The 15,514-nt window shown below is 32.8% G+C and overlaps 2 protein-coding genes across 2 annotated transcripts; one reads left to right on the top strand and one right to left on the bottom strand.

Moving 5' to 3' along the window:
• Positions 1 to 1,340: 1,340 nt before the first annotated feature.
• LOC148271818 (zinc finger HIT domain-containing protein 2) lies at positions 1,341 to 4,742 on the bottom strand. Its single transcript, XM_088240887.1, has 4 exons — positions 4,500 to 4,742; positions 3,813 to 4,413; positions 2,774 to 2,983; positions 1,341 to 1,748 (listed from the first exon to the last, which is right to left on the bottom strand). The coding sequence occupies exons 1-4, from the start codon at positions 4,544 to 4,546 to the stop codon at positions 1,410 to 1,412; spliced, it is 1,197 nt and encodes a 398-aa protein (XP_088097013.1). The 5' UTR covers positions 4,547 to 4,742; the 3' UTR covers positions 1,341 to 1,409.
• An 865-nt stretch (positions 4,743 to 5,607) lies between these two features.
• On the top strand, positions 5,608 to 13,278 carry slx1 (structure-specific endonuclease subunit SLX1). Its single transcript, XM_088240884.1, has 4 exons — positions 5,608 to 5,926; positions 6,012 to 6,063; positions 8,456 to 8,647; positions 11,821 to 13,278. Exons 1-4 carry the CDS (start codon positions 5,715 to 5,717, stop codon positions 12,331 to 12,333), a joined length of 969 nt encoding a protein of 322 aa, XP_088097010.1. The 5' UTR covers positions 5,608 to 5,714; the 3' UTR covers positions 12,334 to 13,278.
• The last annotated feature ends 2,236 nt before the right edge of the window (positions 13,279 to 15,514 follow it).

The raw sequence follows: 15,514 nt of genomic DNA, 5'->3' as shown, positions 1-15,514 counted from the left end.
CAATTTTTTATAAATTTATTTAATTGAATTCGGGTCATGGTTTTGCAATGTTCGGGTAATATATAGAATATTTTGAGACCCAGAAACCTGAAATTTCTTTGCCCGAATTCAGAGTTTCTGGTAGACCCCGTGATCCTTTCTCTAGTTTGACTTCTAGTAGTGTGGGAGTGTTCCTTTTGGGATTTGATCAAATAATTTGCTTTCACAAACATTATTATTCTAAAAATATATAGGTACCTATATATATGAATATTTTTTCTCCCGAATAATTTAAATAAAATGGATGTTTCAGAACTAACAAAATATGGTTGCCTGTCTTGTAAATGAGGTTCAGCCCTACGAGATATTTAATTATTTTTTTTCTTAGGCCCGGTAAAAATTAGAGCATTGATATTACGCAAAAGTTTCTTGAAAATGTATAAAAAAATAATATACTTATATATTAATAAAAACGGACTACTTTGAACGACATCACTACTTCATATGAATCAACCAATGATAAGAGAGTTGTGGAAAATTTCCGGTTTACTTACCGTCAACGGACTAATCGGCAGAACTGACCGATAAGAAGAGGAAGATAACTTGAGACGTCACACGCGGAGTAATTTCAGAAATACAAAAAATTATAAAACCATTGCGCTGATAATACGATACTTACATAAAAAATTATAAAAATATATTTTTGGCTTAGTTTAATAGTCTATTTAAAAAAGACCACTGAACTTCCTCATACTAGGAAATGTATATGGGGTCACGGCTGACAAAAAACAGTAAAATGGGAAAAATATATTTTTTTTTCGTTTTATAAAATTTGAATTCGCTAACGTGTCCCACTAATCTATATACAGGTGTTCTTTAAACCCTGTTACATCCTAAACCACGATGATCAGTATGGGCAAAAAGACATATTAGCATATTTGAAAAAATATTTAGTACAAATATTTTTTCAAATATAAAATACTTAAAAAAACAAATGGTTGCTTTCTTCTGCTGGGGAGAAGTGAGGGGAGCGCGGCGCAGTACCAGATTCCCTCTTCCCTCTCCTCGCTTCTCCCGTGCAGAAGTAAGCAACCATTTTCTTTTTTTGACATTTTATTTTTTAAAATTTTATTCTTTCTAAAAATATATTTTTATGTGCCAAAATGTCTTCTTTCTCATACTGATCATCGTTGTTTCGGATGTGACAGGGTTTAATGAACACCCTGTATATATATTTTACTCTAATGCACATTTCGTTATTTTTGTTAACGAGCCTTTGTTAATTATATACATTTACAGCTGTCCATCGAAAAAGAATTTAATAGTTTCTCCTGTAAACAAGATAAAATAAAAGTGCAATATATATGATAACATAATTTATTATTTAAATCACAGAAGCAAATTTATTTTTACAATACAAACAACAAAAATTAAAATAAAAATGGAAAATTAATATCATCAGCGTAATCTTTTGAGTATGCTAGATAATATTCTATTTTTCTTGTCATCATTTTAATTTTATCTTTAGGAATCATTTCCAAGTTCATAATCCGATGGTCTGCAAACCTTTTTGAGAATACCCCCACAGGCTGACTCTTTTTATCAAGGTCTTTGGTAGTCTTTTTCAGTTGATTTAGGAGTGAGTGAATATCCGAGAGGGCGGAATTTACGTAATAAGTCTTGTTGGTTTCTTCGGGGCCTTTTAAGAGACATTTTAAATCATGTAGAATCGTACTTTTGGTATCTGAGTCACTTGTGATGTTTGGGTTCTGAAAAAAAAACAGGATATTATGCAAAAATTATTTTAATCCCAGACAGAGTTATTTACTTGTTCATCTAAGATGGATTAGTATGCAGCAAAGCTCTGCATCTCCTCTGCCAATCCAGTCTGTCCTGTGCAGCCCTCATCAGGTCTGCATATGACCTGGAGCTAATACTTTCGCATAAATCCTCGAGGTATTCTTGGCGAGGACGAACCCTGTAGTTTTTCCCCTCAGGCACCCCCTCTGTTACTTCATGTAGGAGACCCTTGTGGCGCGTGTCCAATCCATCTAGCACACCTTTAGTTTAGTTTATAGAATATTGCAAAAGTATATTTTTACTATTGTGAGACCGGAATATATTTGATAAATAAAAAAATAATAATTAGTAATTTTAGGCATGTACGATAAGCATGAAAGAAATAAAGATAACGCTGAAAAGTATGAAGAATGGTAAATCTGTTGGGTATGACAGAATTAGTGCAGAATATCTGAAGAGTGGTGGTCAGATTGTCACATAGCTGCACAGACTTTTCAATCTCTGACTGGAGGGAGGGCAGTAGTCATGCCTTTATATAAATGGAAAGGGATCTCGTGCGGAGCGTGGGAACTACAGGGCAATCGGTCTTCTGAGTTCTGTAGATAAACGGTATGGAAAAGTGTTATTCTTAACACGATTTTATTATTTTACAAGAACACTACTATACGAATTGATGATGAACAAAAGTAAGTTAAAAGTTATGGTATTCAAAAGGGGAGATAAAGATGTGAGGCTACTGAGTGAATAATAAATATGAAAAACAAATGTCTCAATCAAGTAGAAGAATTTATGTATCTGAGAAGCATGTTTTTAAGAGATAAAAGAATAGAAAAAGATGCTGAAAAGAGAGAGAATGCAAGCAATAAAATTAACTATTGGAATCAGGGCCCTGAAATTTTCATTAAATATTTTTTTGAAACATACACATCAATATAGTCCTCCTTCCGATGAATTTGCCAATCAATAAATAATTCAAAATAAGTATTTTCCTTACATTGTGGCATTCTTGTACAACTGATTCAATTGCAGTTTCAGCGTCATCGAAATTGGCACCCATTTTCATGTTAGAGCAAAGAGTCGTAAGGCAGGACACGCTCTCAGAACAAAATGTCTGATGGTCTCCATTGAACAACCGTACTGTATAAACATAGGAGCACAGCACATTCAGGAGATTGTTTTTAACACACGGAGCTGGCGTTTGTTTCTGTAAAAAATAAAAACAATTTGAGCATTCATATATTATTTTTATTACAGTGGAATAGTTATGAGCCAACTGGATTATAATTCTCCAATATGGTCACCTTATCAAATCACTTTCTCAGAGTCTATTGAGAGAATTCAGAATAAGTTTCTTAGATATGTTAATTTTAAGATGGGTTTTCCTAGTAATAGATTCAATTATAACAAAATTCTAGGACATAGAGTCTAGACTCTCTAAAATTAACTTAATTGCAAAAACGAAGAACATTGACCGATCTTACGGCTTAATATAAAATAATAAAACCAATGCTTGATACCCCTGATCTATTGAAGTTGATTTTATTCTATGTACCACCTAGATTAAGCAGAATATCTACAATATTTTATTGTCAAAATTCTCGAACGGTAGCTCAATACAACTCACCTATTTTTAGATTACAGAATACCGGGAATGAATATGCATCATATTTTGATATATTTAGTTTATCTCTGCCTTACTTAAAAAATAAAGTGACCAACATATTCTTATCAAAAGAGCAAATCAACTTCAGGAGATCGGGTTGGAATAGTTATAATTTGATATGTATGTATTTCAAGTAATTTATAATGTGTATAGTACGAGTATATTCATATATTATACTCGATTTTTTTATTTTTCTTATTTTCAAGCACTCTTTAAACCACATATGTATATGTAAATGGCAGAAATGCCATATATAAATAAATAAATAAACAGGTAATTGTAATCATTATCAGTCAGTCCCAAAACCATCTATTAACAAATAATTTGCATATTGCGATCACTTCAGATGTTTAAATAAATAAGAACGCACCGATAACGTGGAAAAATTGTTGACATCTACAAATATTTTCGGGCAGTTACTTCTGTAATCTGTTTCTTCGTCGACCAATTTAGAAGCTCCAATTTCTTCAACCAACTTCCTTTCTTTACGATAGAGCCACCATGGCTCCCAATTCGGTAAAATTTTAGTTACATCCCCGGAATTCAGTAACGCTTCGAAATCTTTACGCTCGTCTTCGGTTAGAAGTTCCCAAACTTTATCTGCATCATCGAGATCTACTTCCTGCAGACGGGTAGCTAAATCGGGTATAGAGTCTTCATCGTCGGAATCTTTGACATCATCTTCATCGATACAGTCTTCGTATTCATCGGCGAACTCTCCATTTAACATTTGCGAAATTAGCTCAGGATCAGTTGTATTCATTTCGTCATCCGTGTGCATTTTCGATAAGATTTCCATCATTTTTCTTTTCGACGAAGGATCTGGGTCCCTAATGCCCATTTCTTCGTTAATACAATCTCTGTAGAAGCTCTCGGAACATTGAAGATGCGCCTCTGATTTGTAGCACTCCATTGAACAATACATAATGTTACAACGAGGGCAGCAGTACTTGCTTGTATTCAGTTCGCAGCTAAAAAAAATATTTAAAAAGCAATAATATAAAACAGATTGAGAATAATTTTGAGGTTATAATACGAATGGTACACAAAATTTTACATTTTGCATTTTTTTGAGTCATTGCTGGACAGTGGATCATCAGACATTTTGGAAATGTTTTTTCAAAATGTGTACTGCTAAAAAAACCGGCCGAAGGGTGCCGTTGGAAAAATTATTTATTGCACTAATCTGACTATGACACTTGGTAATTTTGACTTTTGACAGTTTACGTTTTCAGTTTTCAGGATATATTTTAGTCTCTGGTTAATATCATGTCATAGATATATCGTGGTTTACACTAGTGATGCAACCACGTGGAATCAAGGAATCAATAATTCGGATAATCGAATAGTAGTGTAATAACAACGTTTTATACATTTCCTAGGTTTTCGAGGCCGTTCAGATTCACATTGAGTTTTTCTGGGTTATTATGCCGTGTGTTATTATACATAGTTAATGTAGTTTCTTTGTATCGCAAAAAGTGAAGGTCATTTAAATTATGCATAAGTATTTTTCATAATACAATAAATAATAGACGTAAATTAATATTTTTAATGTAGTAGTAGTTATAAAATAAAATTTATAAATTTTTTACGGCCACTCAGATGCACAATGGGTTTATTTGAGTTATTATGCTGTGTAACGTTGGAACTGTTTTCCGAAGTTTTGTATTGCATTTTAGCGTCTAAAAGCTTGTATTTTGAAACGACACAGATTTCAAATGAACAAACGGCATAGAGTAACGACAGCGATCTCTGCGACACATTACAAATCAAAGTAAATATAAACTAAAACATAATTTACTATGAAAATCATCCACTCTGATGGTGTACGCTGTAATGTGATCCCAAACGTCAGAAAAGAGCGCGAACGATGTACATACATGAATGGCTTGATGACCCAGAAAAATGCATTGTTAATGATTTATATAGTATAGGTATGTAATCGGCGGGTGTGCATGATGTACGAAAGTAGATGAAGCGAGATTTTTATGCAAAGACAGAGTTATATTACGTTTTATCATATTTCTCTACACTTACGGGGAAACGTTGTGATGCCGTGTTTTTTTTTATTTTAGGTAGGTCCGAAAATTATGATTATTTATTTTTAAAATTTTTATAATGGCAGTACTAGGAATTTAGCTGTCACAGTATTTTTTTTAATCTGTGGTTGTCAAATTTGAAACTTCATTTCTGCTATAACTTTTTGTCTTTTAAGTGCGGGATTTTGTTATTTTCTCATGAAGTTTAATAATTGTGACTGAAAGTGCCTTTAATGAATTATTTTTTACTTGGTGTCGGAGATGCCATGGATATACCTGAAGTTATAGAAGAATTTTATGGAGTATATTTGTTATATTGTCTAAATGAAAAATACTTGGGGAGAACTTATATTGGATACACAGTAGACCCAAATCGTAGAATAAACCAACACAATAAAGGTGTTTTAGCTGGTGGGGCAAGACGTACTAGTAACAGAGGCCCATGGTAATCAATATATATAATTTCATGCTTAGTTATATATTTGGAGTAAGTAGTAAATTAATTTGTTTGCTATTTGTTTTTTTTTCAGGAAAATGATAATGATTATCCACGGATTCCCTAATAATATTGCAGCTTTAAGAGTAAGTGCTTTCTTCTTGTTTTTTAGGTGATCGTGGAGAATACTTTGAAAATTTGAATGGGAAATACAGTTGAACTTGGTTTTTACGAGGAAGACGGGACCGACTGAAGTTGCTCGTTATAAGCATTGCTTGTTATACCAGAGAAAGGCGTTTTAAATCCAATCGCCATTACATATTATCACTATTGAAAATTATAACAAATGCTTATCAACATACTATAGTCCGTCAAACTAATGTCACTAGTGATGGAAAGTTATTAATCACTGATCATGTACCGATCAAATCGATTTTATCAGTTCTTTCATGCTAAGATGAGACTCTGTTTCCGAAAATTTATATAGAAACACTTCTGCTTGTTAGTAGTTATGTTTACAATTCAAGTGTTAGGTTTTAACTTATCTGACATCACCCACTAATGTTCATTATTCATTGACCATAGAACATTAAAAAAAAAACATTGTAAAACCCCCGAAACAATGATGTCATTCATAATCTACAAAATAAGTTGTAAATTGTAATGAGGTGCCGAGCCTGTGCTTACTAAGTTTACAAAGCTTGGATTTTTGAAAATTATGTTTTTAAACAATTGAAAAGTTTTTGCTCAACTGTTGACAATATTTTTGTTCGGTATGTCCGAGAAGAAGCTCTTTATAAAATGATAATTACAATTATAGTAATCATTAACTAACTGATATAAACCAGTTTGTTTAATTAAAAACATTTTTGAGTATGTCCAAATGTTTGTAAAAAGGCTGGATTTCCTTCCTAGGGAGTTATTTAGATTTACGTTTTGTTGCAACAGAGAGGGAAAATATTTTTTAGAATGCAGAATGGTGAATATTACACAGTTTGTAATTTGTGATTTTAGTCAGCCAAAAATACCGCTGGAGAATCAGAAAAACTATCATAATTTAGACTAAAAATATAAATAATTGAAAACAGTTCTTAGTCCATATAATGAATTTATTGCATTAAGACATTTTCTTAAAAAAAAAAAACAGTTTATTTATTAACGGACATTGTCCATGTATACAATTTATTGGGTTTAAATATTACAATAAAAGAATAGTTTAAAACATTAAAAAAGAAGAAAAGAAGCGTTGACAAACATAAGGGACATCAAGACAAGATCTGGACTTTTTTGGTTTAAGTTTACAACGATTTAAACGAGCACTAAATAAATAGTTTAACAATACGACAAAGATGGGTCATTAGAGAATAAAGGCCATAGTTTGTTCTATGCTGATCGATGAACAGTACTTCATTGTTTCTCAACCTACGAGTCGGAATATTGAATTTTACCTGTCTCAGTAATGATGGAACATCGATTATACCATTTAGTATGCCGAACATATACATGGAATCAATATTAGTTCTATGTTTTTGTAGACTAGAAATATTTAACATTGACTCTATATCCGCATAAGAATACTTCTCTCTGATCCAAGCATCCATGCTACTTTTTGAAGCAAGCGATGTGGACTGATTCAATGTGGTTTATGCGATTGACATAGAATGGAGACCAGACCACAGAGGCATATTCAAGAAGAGGGCGAACAGTTGAGCAATAATGAGTTTTGATTGTACGGACATTAGTAAAATCAGAGGATATTCTGTTAATAAAGCCAAGTAACTTCAGTGATTTATTTACTGTATTATCTATATGCTCGTTGTATGTTAGTTTATAGTCCCAAACAACTTCTAAATCACTGATGGACCTAACTATGTCAATTTTGGAGTTTTCTATTAGGTACTCGAAGGAAATCGGTTGTTTTGTTCTATGAAATGACATTATTTTGCATTTTTTATTATTTAGTTCTAATTTATTGACTTTACACCATTGGTTAAAAGAGTTAATGTCTGATTGAAGAAGAAAACAGTCTTGTAAAGTTTGAATTATTTTGAGAATTTTGTTGTCGTCCGCGAAGAATACGCGTTTAATAGGAAGTTTAAGCGGTATGCAGTATCACTGACGATATGTTGAATAAGATACAGAACTTGGTTATTAAGTGCGAGAGTAACGGTGATGATTGAGCTGATGTTACCACACCTTGTAGTCCTTCAATAGGCCGTGTTCTTTTGTTCTTCACTTCTCGACGACGGGGATAAACTTTTCTATCCAATTTTGGCATTTACATCAAATACCCTCTTGTACAACATTCATGAAATCAGTTGATTTAAATGGATTTATTTTTAGAAATTGTCTTTTAGATTTACGTAAATATCAGTTATTGGTATTTATCCTGCCATAGTCCCAACACCTGTCTTATTTATATCGGAATCGATTCAAAATGAAATAAAATTATAATCATTTTTCATTTAAAATATCTTATTTGACTTCTGTCAATAGATTTCTAGCCGTGGGTATGTTGGAGATGTGTTTTTTTTTTAGTTTGAATGGGCTTGGCAGAATCCGGAGCGCTCTCGTCGACTTCAGGATGTGTCTCACCGCAGCAAAAAAGCTCGAGAGAAGCAGCTGCAGTATCGGCTCCGTATTCTGGCAGAGATGCTCTCTATCGGACCCTGGATACGTTTACCCCTCACCGTCAGGTGGCTAGCTGAAGAATTTGTCACCGACTTCCCAGTATGTACTTTTGTATGTAACATTGTCTATCACTTTGCTCGACCTAAAGAACTGAAACCTTCATTCTTTTTATATTTCCTTGTAATCTTCTCCATCTATTAAAAAAAAAATAAGCCAATCGACAGGCTTACGAAAGCCTTTATATATGTAGCATTTAGCTGGTAGACCCTACTCCATTTAAAGATGGACAGAAGAATCAAGGTTGGATTGGCTCCCGCAGTACTTCCTCTGCAGTTAGGTGGTCTCACGATACATGAAATTTTTCTCTCGATAAATGGGTGAAGAGTGCTTCCTTTAATGAAGGATACTCGCATCTAAATACAAAGTACTGCTGATGTTAGTTATCCAAGTGATGTGGTGACAAAGTTTTTCTTGAATTTGTTGAGATTTGTAGATGTTTAATATACATTAGATTGAATATACTTAACCTAAACAATCTTAGAAACTGCTTAAATTTACAGTGTATATTGGCATGGCACGATCTAGGCAGACATGGCAAGTGATAACACCGCTTGCTTCATGAATGCTTGCCTTTGCTGCAGGACCACATCGTCAGTACTGTTTATTGAGATTTTGTTAACTGTTCTAAGCATCCTGGCAGTGGTGAAATGAATCCAACATTGGTTCTAAAATTTCCTACAGCCATGCCAGGATCGGTATGCAAATTACAGTATGGGATTTTGAGGTTAATCTGAATGAGGGTAGAATATTAAACCAGCCAAAACTCTTCTGAATTCTAAACTAATAATGTGAATGTTTTATAGATGATCATAATAATTAATTTTAAGAGTATGTAATGCAATTCTAAAAAGATTGAAAAAAAAAATATGTCGAACTGATTCAATCCCCATTATATGAATATTATTAATTTATTAGGGGACCCTAATGAGGAGCACACATTCATTCATTCATTCAAACATGTGATTTTTCTCAAGCTTGGGAGTTCTGTGATGTAATTCACAAATGTAATAAGCCTACTGGCCTGTTGTGGTGCAAAAAAATATGATTCGTTCAAATTTATAAAAAAATAGATTTATATAAATTTTCATAGTTCATATCTTAATCTTTTAAAAAAACCACACTAATCAAACAAATAGTGATGTAAAAACAAGTTTTTCTTCAATTAACATATTACAACAGAGATGAAGAACATTTAAGAGAAGGTAATATAGAAGTCTAGGCATCTACAGGGCTTATGACCTGTCAGTGGCTGGTTTACGTGGCCACTTTTCACACTGTGTAACATTCACCATTCTGCCCATATTTGAAAATCTATATTCCTTCAATTCTTTCATCTGTTGATGTTTGTGAAGTTTATTTATTTATGCGGGTGAGATTCATCTAATTGAATTATTTCACCTACATACTGTTCTTCATCTCTGTTGTAATATGTTAATATAAACAGCTCCCAGGGAGTTGAATCCAGTCCTTGTCTACAAACATTTGGACAAACTCAAAATATTATTGAAGTTTTTCTTCATTTTTCAAGCTCTTATTTATGTGACAAATAACCTTTTGAATGTTTGCTTCTTAAATATGTTGTAATACTATGTTAATCTTAATAACTTTCTAGGGGGTGAAATCCAGTCTTTGTCTACAAACATTTGGACAAACTCAAAATATTGTTGAAGTTTTTCTTCATTTTTTAAGATCTTATTTATGTGACAAATAACCTTTTGAATGTTTGCTTCTTAAATATGTTGTAATACTATGTTAATCTTAATAACTTTCTAGGGGGTGAAATCCAGTCTTTGTCTACAAACATTTGGACAAACTCAAAATATTGTTGAAGTTTTTCTTCATTTTTTAAGATCTTATTTATGTGACAAATAACCTTTTGAATGTTTGCTCCTTAAATATATTGTAATACTATGTTAATCTTAATAACTTTCTAGGGGGTGAAATCTAGTCTTTGTCTACAAACATTTGGACAAACTCAAAATATTGTTAAAGTTTTTCTTCATTTTTTAAGCTCTTTTTTATGTGACAAATAACCTTTTGAATGTTTGCTCCTTAAATATGTTGTAATACTATGTTAATCTTAATAACTTTCTAGGGGATGAAATCCAGTCTTTGTCTATAAACATTTGGACAAACTCAAAATATTGTTGAAGTTTTTCTTCATTTTTCAAGCTCTTATTTATGTGACAAATAACCTTTTGAATGTTTGCTCCTTAAATATGTTGTAATACTTTGTTAATCTTAATAACTTTCTAGGAGGTGAAATCCAGTCTTTGTCTACAAACATTTGGACAAACTCAAAATATTGTTGAAGTTTTTCTTCATTTTTTAAGCTCTTATTTATGTGACAAATAACCTTTTGAATGTTTGCTCCTTAAATATGTTGTAATACTATGTTAATCTTAATAACTTTCTAGGGGGTGAAATCCAGTCTTTGTCTACAAACATTTGGACAAACTCAAAATATTTTTGATTTTTGGTCCAAGAAGTATAAAAGTTGGAACATGTATTTAGGCTTTGCCTAGTAACTGAAATAATTGAGGGTAGAAGCAAACTAAGGAATCTCTATTGAAGAAGTTACTGAGATATTTGCAAAAAACTTTGAAAAAAGAGTTGTGAGATTTCTAATTACGCTTCACCAACTCAATGGATAAAGCTAAGTTTGCTGTGTCAAGTAGTATAATTGAAATCTCTTGCTAGATTTAGAGACGGTTTTGAATTGTGCTATTTATTTTTAACTTTATGTATAGTTTATTTTAGCATCAATACCTAATTTTCCGTTTTTGGTGGAGATTTCTTAGTTTGCTTCTAATATCCTCAATTAATCTCTTGAGGTGATTTTCACAAAAATGGCGCTATATAAATTATCCAAACATTATTATTATTAAGTTAGATGAATCTTGTCCACATCAATGAAGGTTTCGGCTCTTTTACTTCACAAAAGCCAACTGATGAAAAATTTGAAGAAATATGGATCTTCAAACATAGATAAAACAGTGAATGTTACACAGTATGTAAAGTAGCTACTTAAAACAGGTCATAAGCCCTGTGAATGCCTAGACTTCCATATTCCCTTCTCTAAAATTTTCTCAGTTTCTGCTGTAGCAAATATGTTAATCTTAATAACTCCCTAGGGGTGAAATCCAGTATTTGTTTACAAACATTTGGATTAACTAAAAATATCGTTAATAACTTTATTGTTTTATTTTCAGCTAAATAAGCAACCCTCTCTTCATATTCCGATCTGTCACGGGCCCGTGAAGAGCAAAAAAATAACCCGTCGTGAAAATACGGATGCCAAATCTCCGAAAAAGACCAGACACAATGATAGCTTTAATTTAGATAAACAATCTCAAGTGGCCAATCAAAATATAATAGAATCTTCCAATTGTGCTTTATGTTTTAAAATAATTGACTGCCCCAAAAGCAAATTAACTTGTCTTAATGTCGAATGCGATCTCGTTTCTCATCTTCGATGTTTGGCAGAGCTGTTTTTAGAATGTGGAGAATATGTCCCGATCGAAGGCGATTGCCCGTTTTGCTGTAAAAGATTGCTGTGGGGAGATCTTATAAGGAAAATGAAGGGGTGTAGAGATATTCAGATAGAGAGCGATGAAGAAAGTACGAATGAAAATTACTGGAATGGAAATTCGCCAGATAAATTAAACTCTTTAAATAACAGCGAAAATGGAAGCGTTGTTTTGTATTTGTCTGATTCAGACTGAAAATCTCTTTTTATTTATTTGTTAATACAGTGTCCATCCATCCACCCATATCGATATTATAAATGGGAAAGTGTGTTTGTTTGTGTTTCCTTCACGTCGCAACGGAGAGACCGATTGACGTGATTTTTTAAATAGGCCACTTACTTCTCACCCCAAAATTTAAATCATCATCATTATCATTCCCTTTCCGCACCTATGGTGTATAGGGCACTGCAATGGTACACCAATCGCAACGAATCTTGGTCATTTTTGTTACATGAAGGCAAAATGATCAGTCTTACGCTTCAGGTACCAGTGCAGGGACTTTTAAATATTCTAGTGTAAAGACACCCTTTAAAATAAGTATTTCATGTCAGACCTCTTGCATGGCAGGCAAACGCGCTGACCATAACACCACGAGGCCGACTAAAAATAAAAAAGTATGATAAAAAAAATATGAAATATATCAACAATAATCAACATTATTTGAAAGTGGGTAGGCGTTAAGGTGGGATGTCAAAAATATTCTGTTGGGAATGAATTCTTTAAAGTTCTATAATTGACTTGCCTTATCTATGGTTAATTTGGTTTGCTTTTCGTTTTAGTTTTGTATTTGTAGTAGGATTTTGGATTTGTGAACAGAATAACGGTGCTACATCGCCATATACTGAACAGATCATCGTATTTTTTCACAGCGATAGTTGGAGGACCAGCAATCGATAAATAGCCCAGGAATATTAGGCTAAAAATAGCCATAAACATCAAATGATATGTGTCATAACCAGCTGATTTTTTGCACATGTGTTCTAGATGTGGTACTTAATTATTACTCAAAACTCCCCACCCCTCTCCCGCTTGCGTCTCGAGATATTTCATTATCAGGTGTCCGGTGTGGTATATTATATAGGTACTTAAAACCGTTATAACTTTTTAACGCAAGCAACTAGAATAATTTGGAGTATAGCATTTTAATCACAAAATTACGCTTTTGTTTATTAAAAAAAAACATTGGTCGGAAGAACGGCGTTGTTTCGCTATCGAGGCGTAATTAAAACACGATTTTTGCTCACCGCGACGGCGGCGCTACGCAAATTCTGTAAAAGCTACAATATTAGCGCGATAAGTTACGTGCCTTGAATAAAATAAATGTGAAATCGAGTCGACAGATAAAAGGCTTCAGAAACAGCTATAAACAGTCGTGGCCAAAGCCAAGCTTCTTCTGTATCGTCTGCTCTGGTTCAATCAAAAGCAGGTGGTCATCATTTTTTTTTATGTCAAAAAACTAAGATTTCTGCGTTAAAAAGCTACTTTCTATCCGAAAAAAAAATGTCATCCATCGTAAAAATTGTTATTGATAAAAGACAAAACTAATTTCTCCCTACCACGCCAGCGAAGCCGCAGGTAAAAGCTAGTATTACTATACATGAGCGCATTGCAGGGGTACTATCGTGAACCGCTCTCGCCGCACGAGAAAACCGATTTTCTCGTGTATTTTGCCGCGAGAGCGTTTGGAATACCAGTAGCTCAATCACAAATAACTATCGACGTGCTAATCAGCGACGTGATAACAATTTCTCACCATGACTGTTCACAATAGAACATCCGTGAACACCTAATATTAAATGCGAAAATATTTACGTTTCGCGACGTATAATCCTGCTGCGCAATTACATATTTGAATTTCACCGGTTTAAATATGGAAAAAATTCCAAAGCTATGTTTATTTATTTATTTTTTATTTATCATACTATTTATTGCATTGAGCCGGCGGTTGGCAAGTCAAATGTCAATAAAAGCAGTCGCCACAGTAATTGTAATTTAATTTTATCTTTTTTGAATTAAATACCTTCTTCTTCAGCCTTATCCTCTCCACTGCTGGATAAAGGCCTCTTCTAAACGTCGATATTTAGATACCTACTCCTTACTATTTTGCAAATGCAATATATTGTATTATTTTTTATAGTAAACGCCGATTTGTTGCCAATGAACTGTATTTATTTACGTGGAAAACAAAAAACAAACCGACACGAGCGTTGACTTAGAGATTACACACGCGTTGACTTATGACTGCCATTACTTAAGTATGTTCATTATTGTTCATTGTGATCGCTCAAATGCTCAGCATGTTTTTAAACACGTCGATAGTTATTTGTGATTGAGCTACAGCCCTGGTGAAGTGAACCAACTGACAAAATGATAAAACTTTTTATTCAAAGTTTTAAACTGTTCTGATATTTTTAACTAACATGGATGTTTAGTAGCGGAAGCCGGTAACAAACATTTTACGAGTTGTAACTAATAATTTCTACGTTTTTAAAGTTAAAACCTCACCCCTAATCAACAATTCAAATAAAACAGTAAGTTGAATATCATAAAATATTATTTTTTGTATTTATTAAATATAAAATATTTTTATTTACTTTTTAAACAAATATTATTTGATGCCATTTATAAAGACATCTCATTTTCCGAAAATTTATGAATACCAATTGGTGCCAGAAACCCGACATAATAATAATACTCGTAGCAATGAATTATTGATAAAACTATGTTTTTGTGTGCAATATTTTGAACTCTTCGACATGCATAATATAGCAATGTGATGTGACTAATCTATGTGACTAAATACGTTTGATCAAATAAAATATGAAATTAAATTTTGGTTTTATTTTATGTGATTTGCAATGAAAGTATTTTGATTTTCAGGAATAACAAGTTGAGGTGATACCTATTAGTTATTGAGTGAAAACAGCCAATATATAAAATATTTTACTAAAATGAAATTTTTTGATTGAATGATCATTATTATACAGGATGTTCTTTAAATCCTGTCACATCCGAAACCGCGATGATCAATATGGGCAAAAATACATATTAGCATATTAAAAAAATATTTAGAACAAAGCATTTTAAAAAAACAAATTGGTGCTTACTTCTGCAGGGGAGAAGCGAGAGGGGCGTGGCCGTGCGGTCGGTGGTGTATCAGACTCCCCCCTCCTCGTTTCTCCCCTGCAGAAGTAAGCAACCGTTTACTTTTTTAATATTTTATTTAAAAAAAATTTATTCGTTCGAAAAATTTATTGTAATGTGCCAATATGTCTTCTTGCTCATACTGATCATCGTGGTTTCGGATGTGACAGGGTTTAATGAACACTCTGTATTGTAAGATATAACACATGTTAAATGAACTTTGTCGATTTAT

This window comes from Micrasema longulum, unplaced genomic scaffold, assembly GCF_059751315.1.
Source record: "Micrasema longulum isolate JH-2025_06_02 unplaced genomic scaffold, ASM5975131v1 h1tg002636l, whole genome shotgun sequence".
NCBI lineage: Eukaryota > Metazoa > Arthropoda > Insecta > Trichoptera > Brachycentridae > Micrasema > Micrasema longulum.
This window is presented reverse-complemented; position numbering and strand designations above follow the sequence as displayed.

What these genes read in the sequence shown, in the direction of transcription:
- slx1 (XM_088240884.1), top strand. Translation starts at nt 5,715, where the DNA reads ATGAATTATTTTTTACTTGGTGTCGGAGATGCCATGGATATACCTGAA. An exon ending in ATAATATTGCAGCTTTAAGA is followed by an intron (nt 6,064 to 8,455) that starts GTAAGTGCTTTC and finishes TTTTTTTTTTAG; the next exon opens with TTTGAATGGGCTTGGCAGAA. An exon ending in AATTTGTCACCGACTTCCCA is followed by an intron (nt 8,648 to 11,820) that starts GTATGTACTTTT and finishes TTTTATTTTCAG; the next exon opens with CTAAATAAGCAACCCTCTCT.
- LOC148271818 (XM_088240887.1), bottom strand. Translation starts at nt 4,546, where the DNA reads ATGTCTGATGATCCACTGTCCAGCAATGACTCAAAAAAATGCAAAAT. An exon ending in GACTCAAAAAAATGCAAAAT is followed by an intron (nt 4,414 to 4,499) that starts GTAAAATTTTGT and finishes TATTTTTTTTAG; the next exon opens with CTGCGAACTGAATACAAGCA. An exon ending in ACAATTTTTCCACGTTATCG is followed by an intron (nt 2,984 to 3,812) that starts GTGCGTTCTTAT and finishes TATTTTTTACAG; the next exon opens with AAACAAACGCCAGCTCCGTG.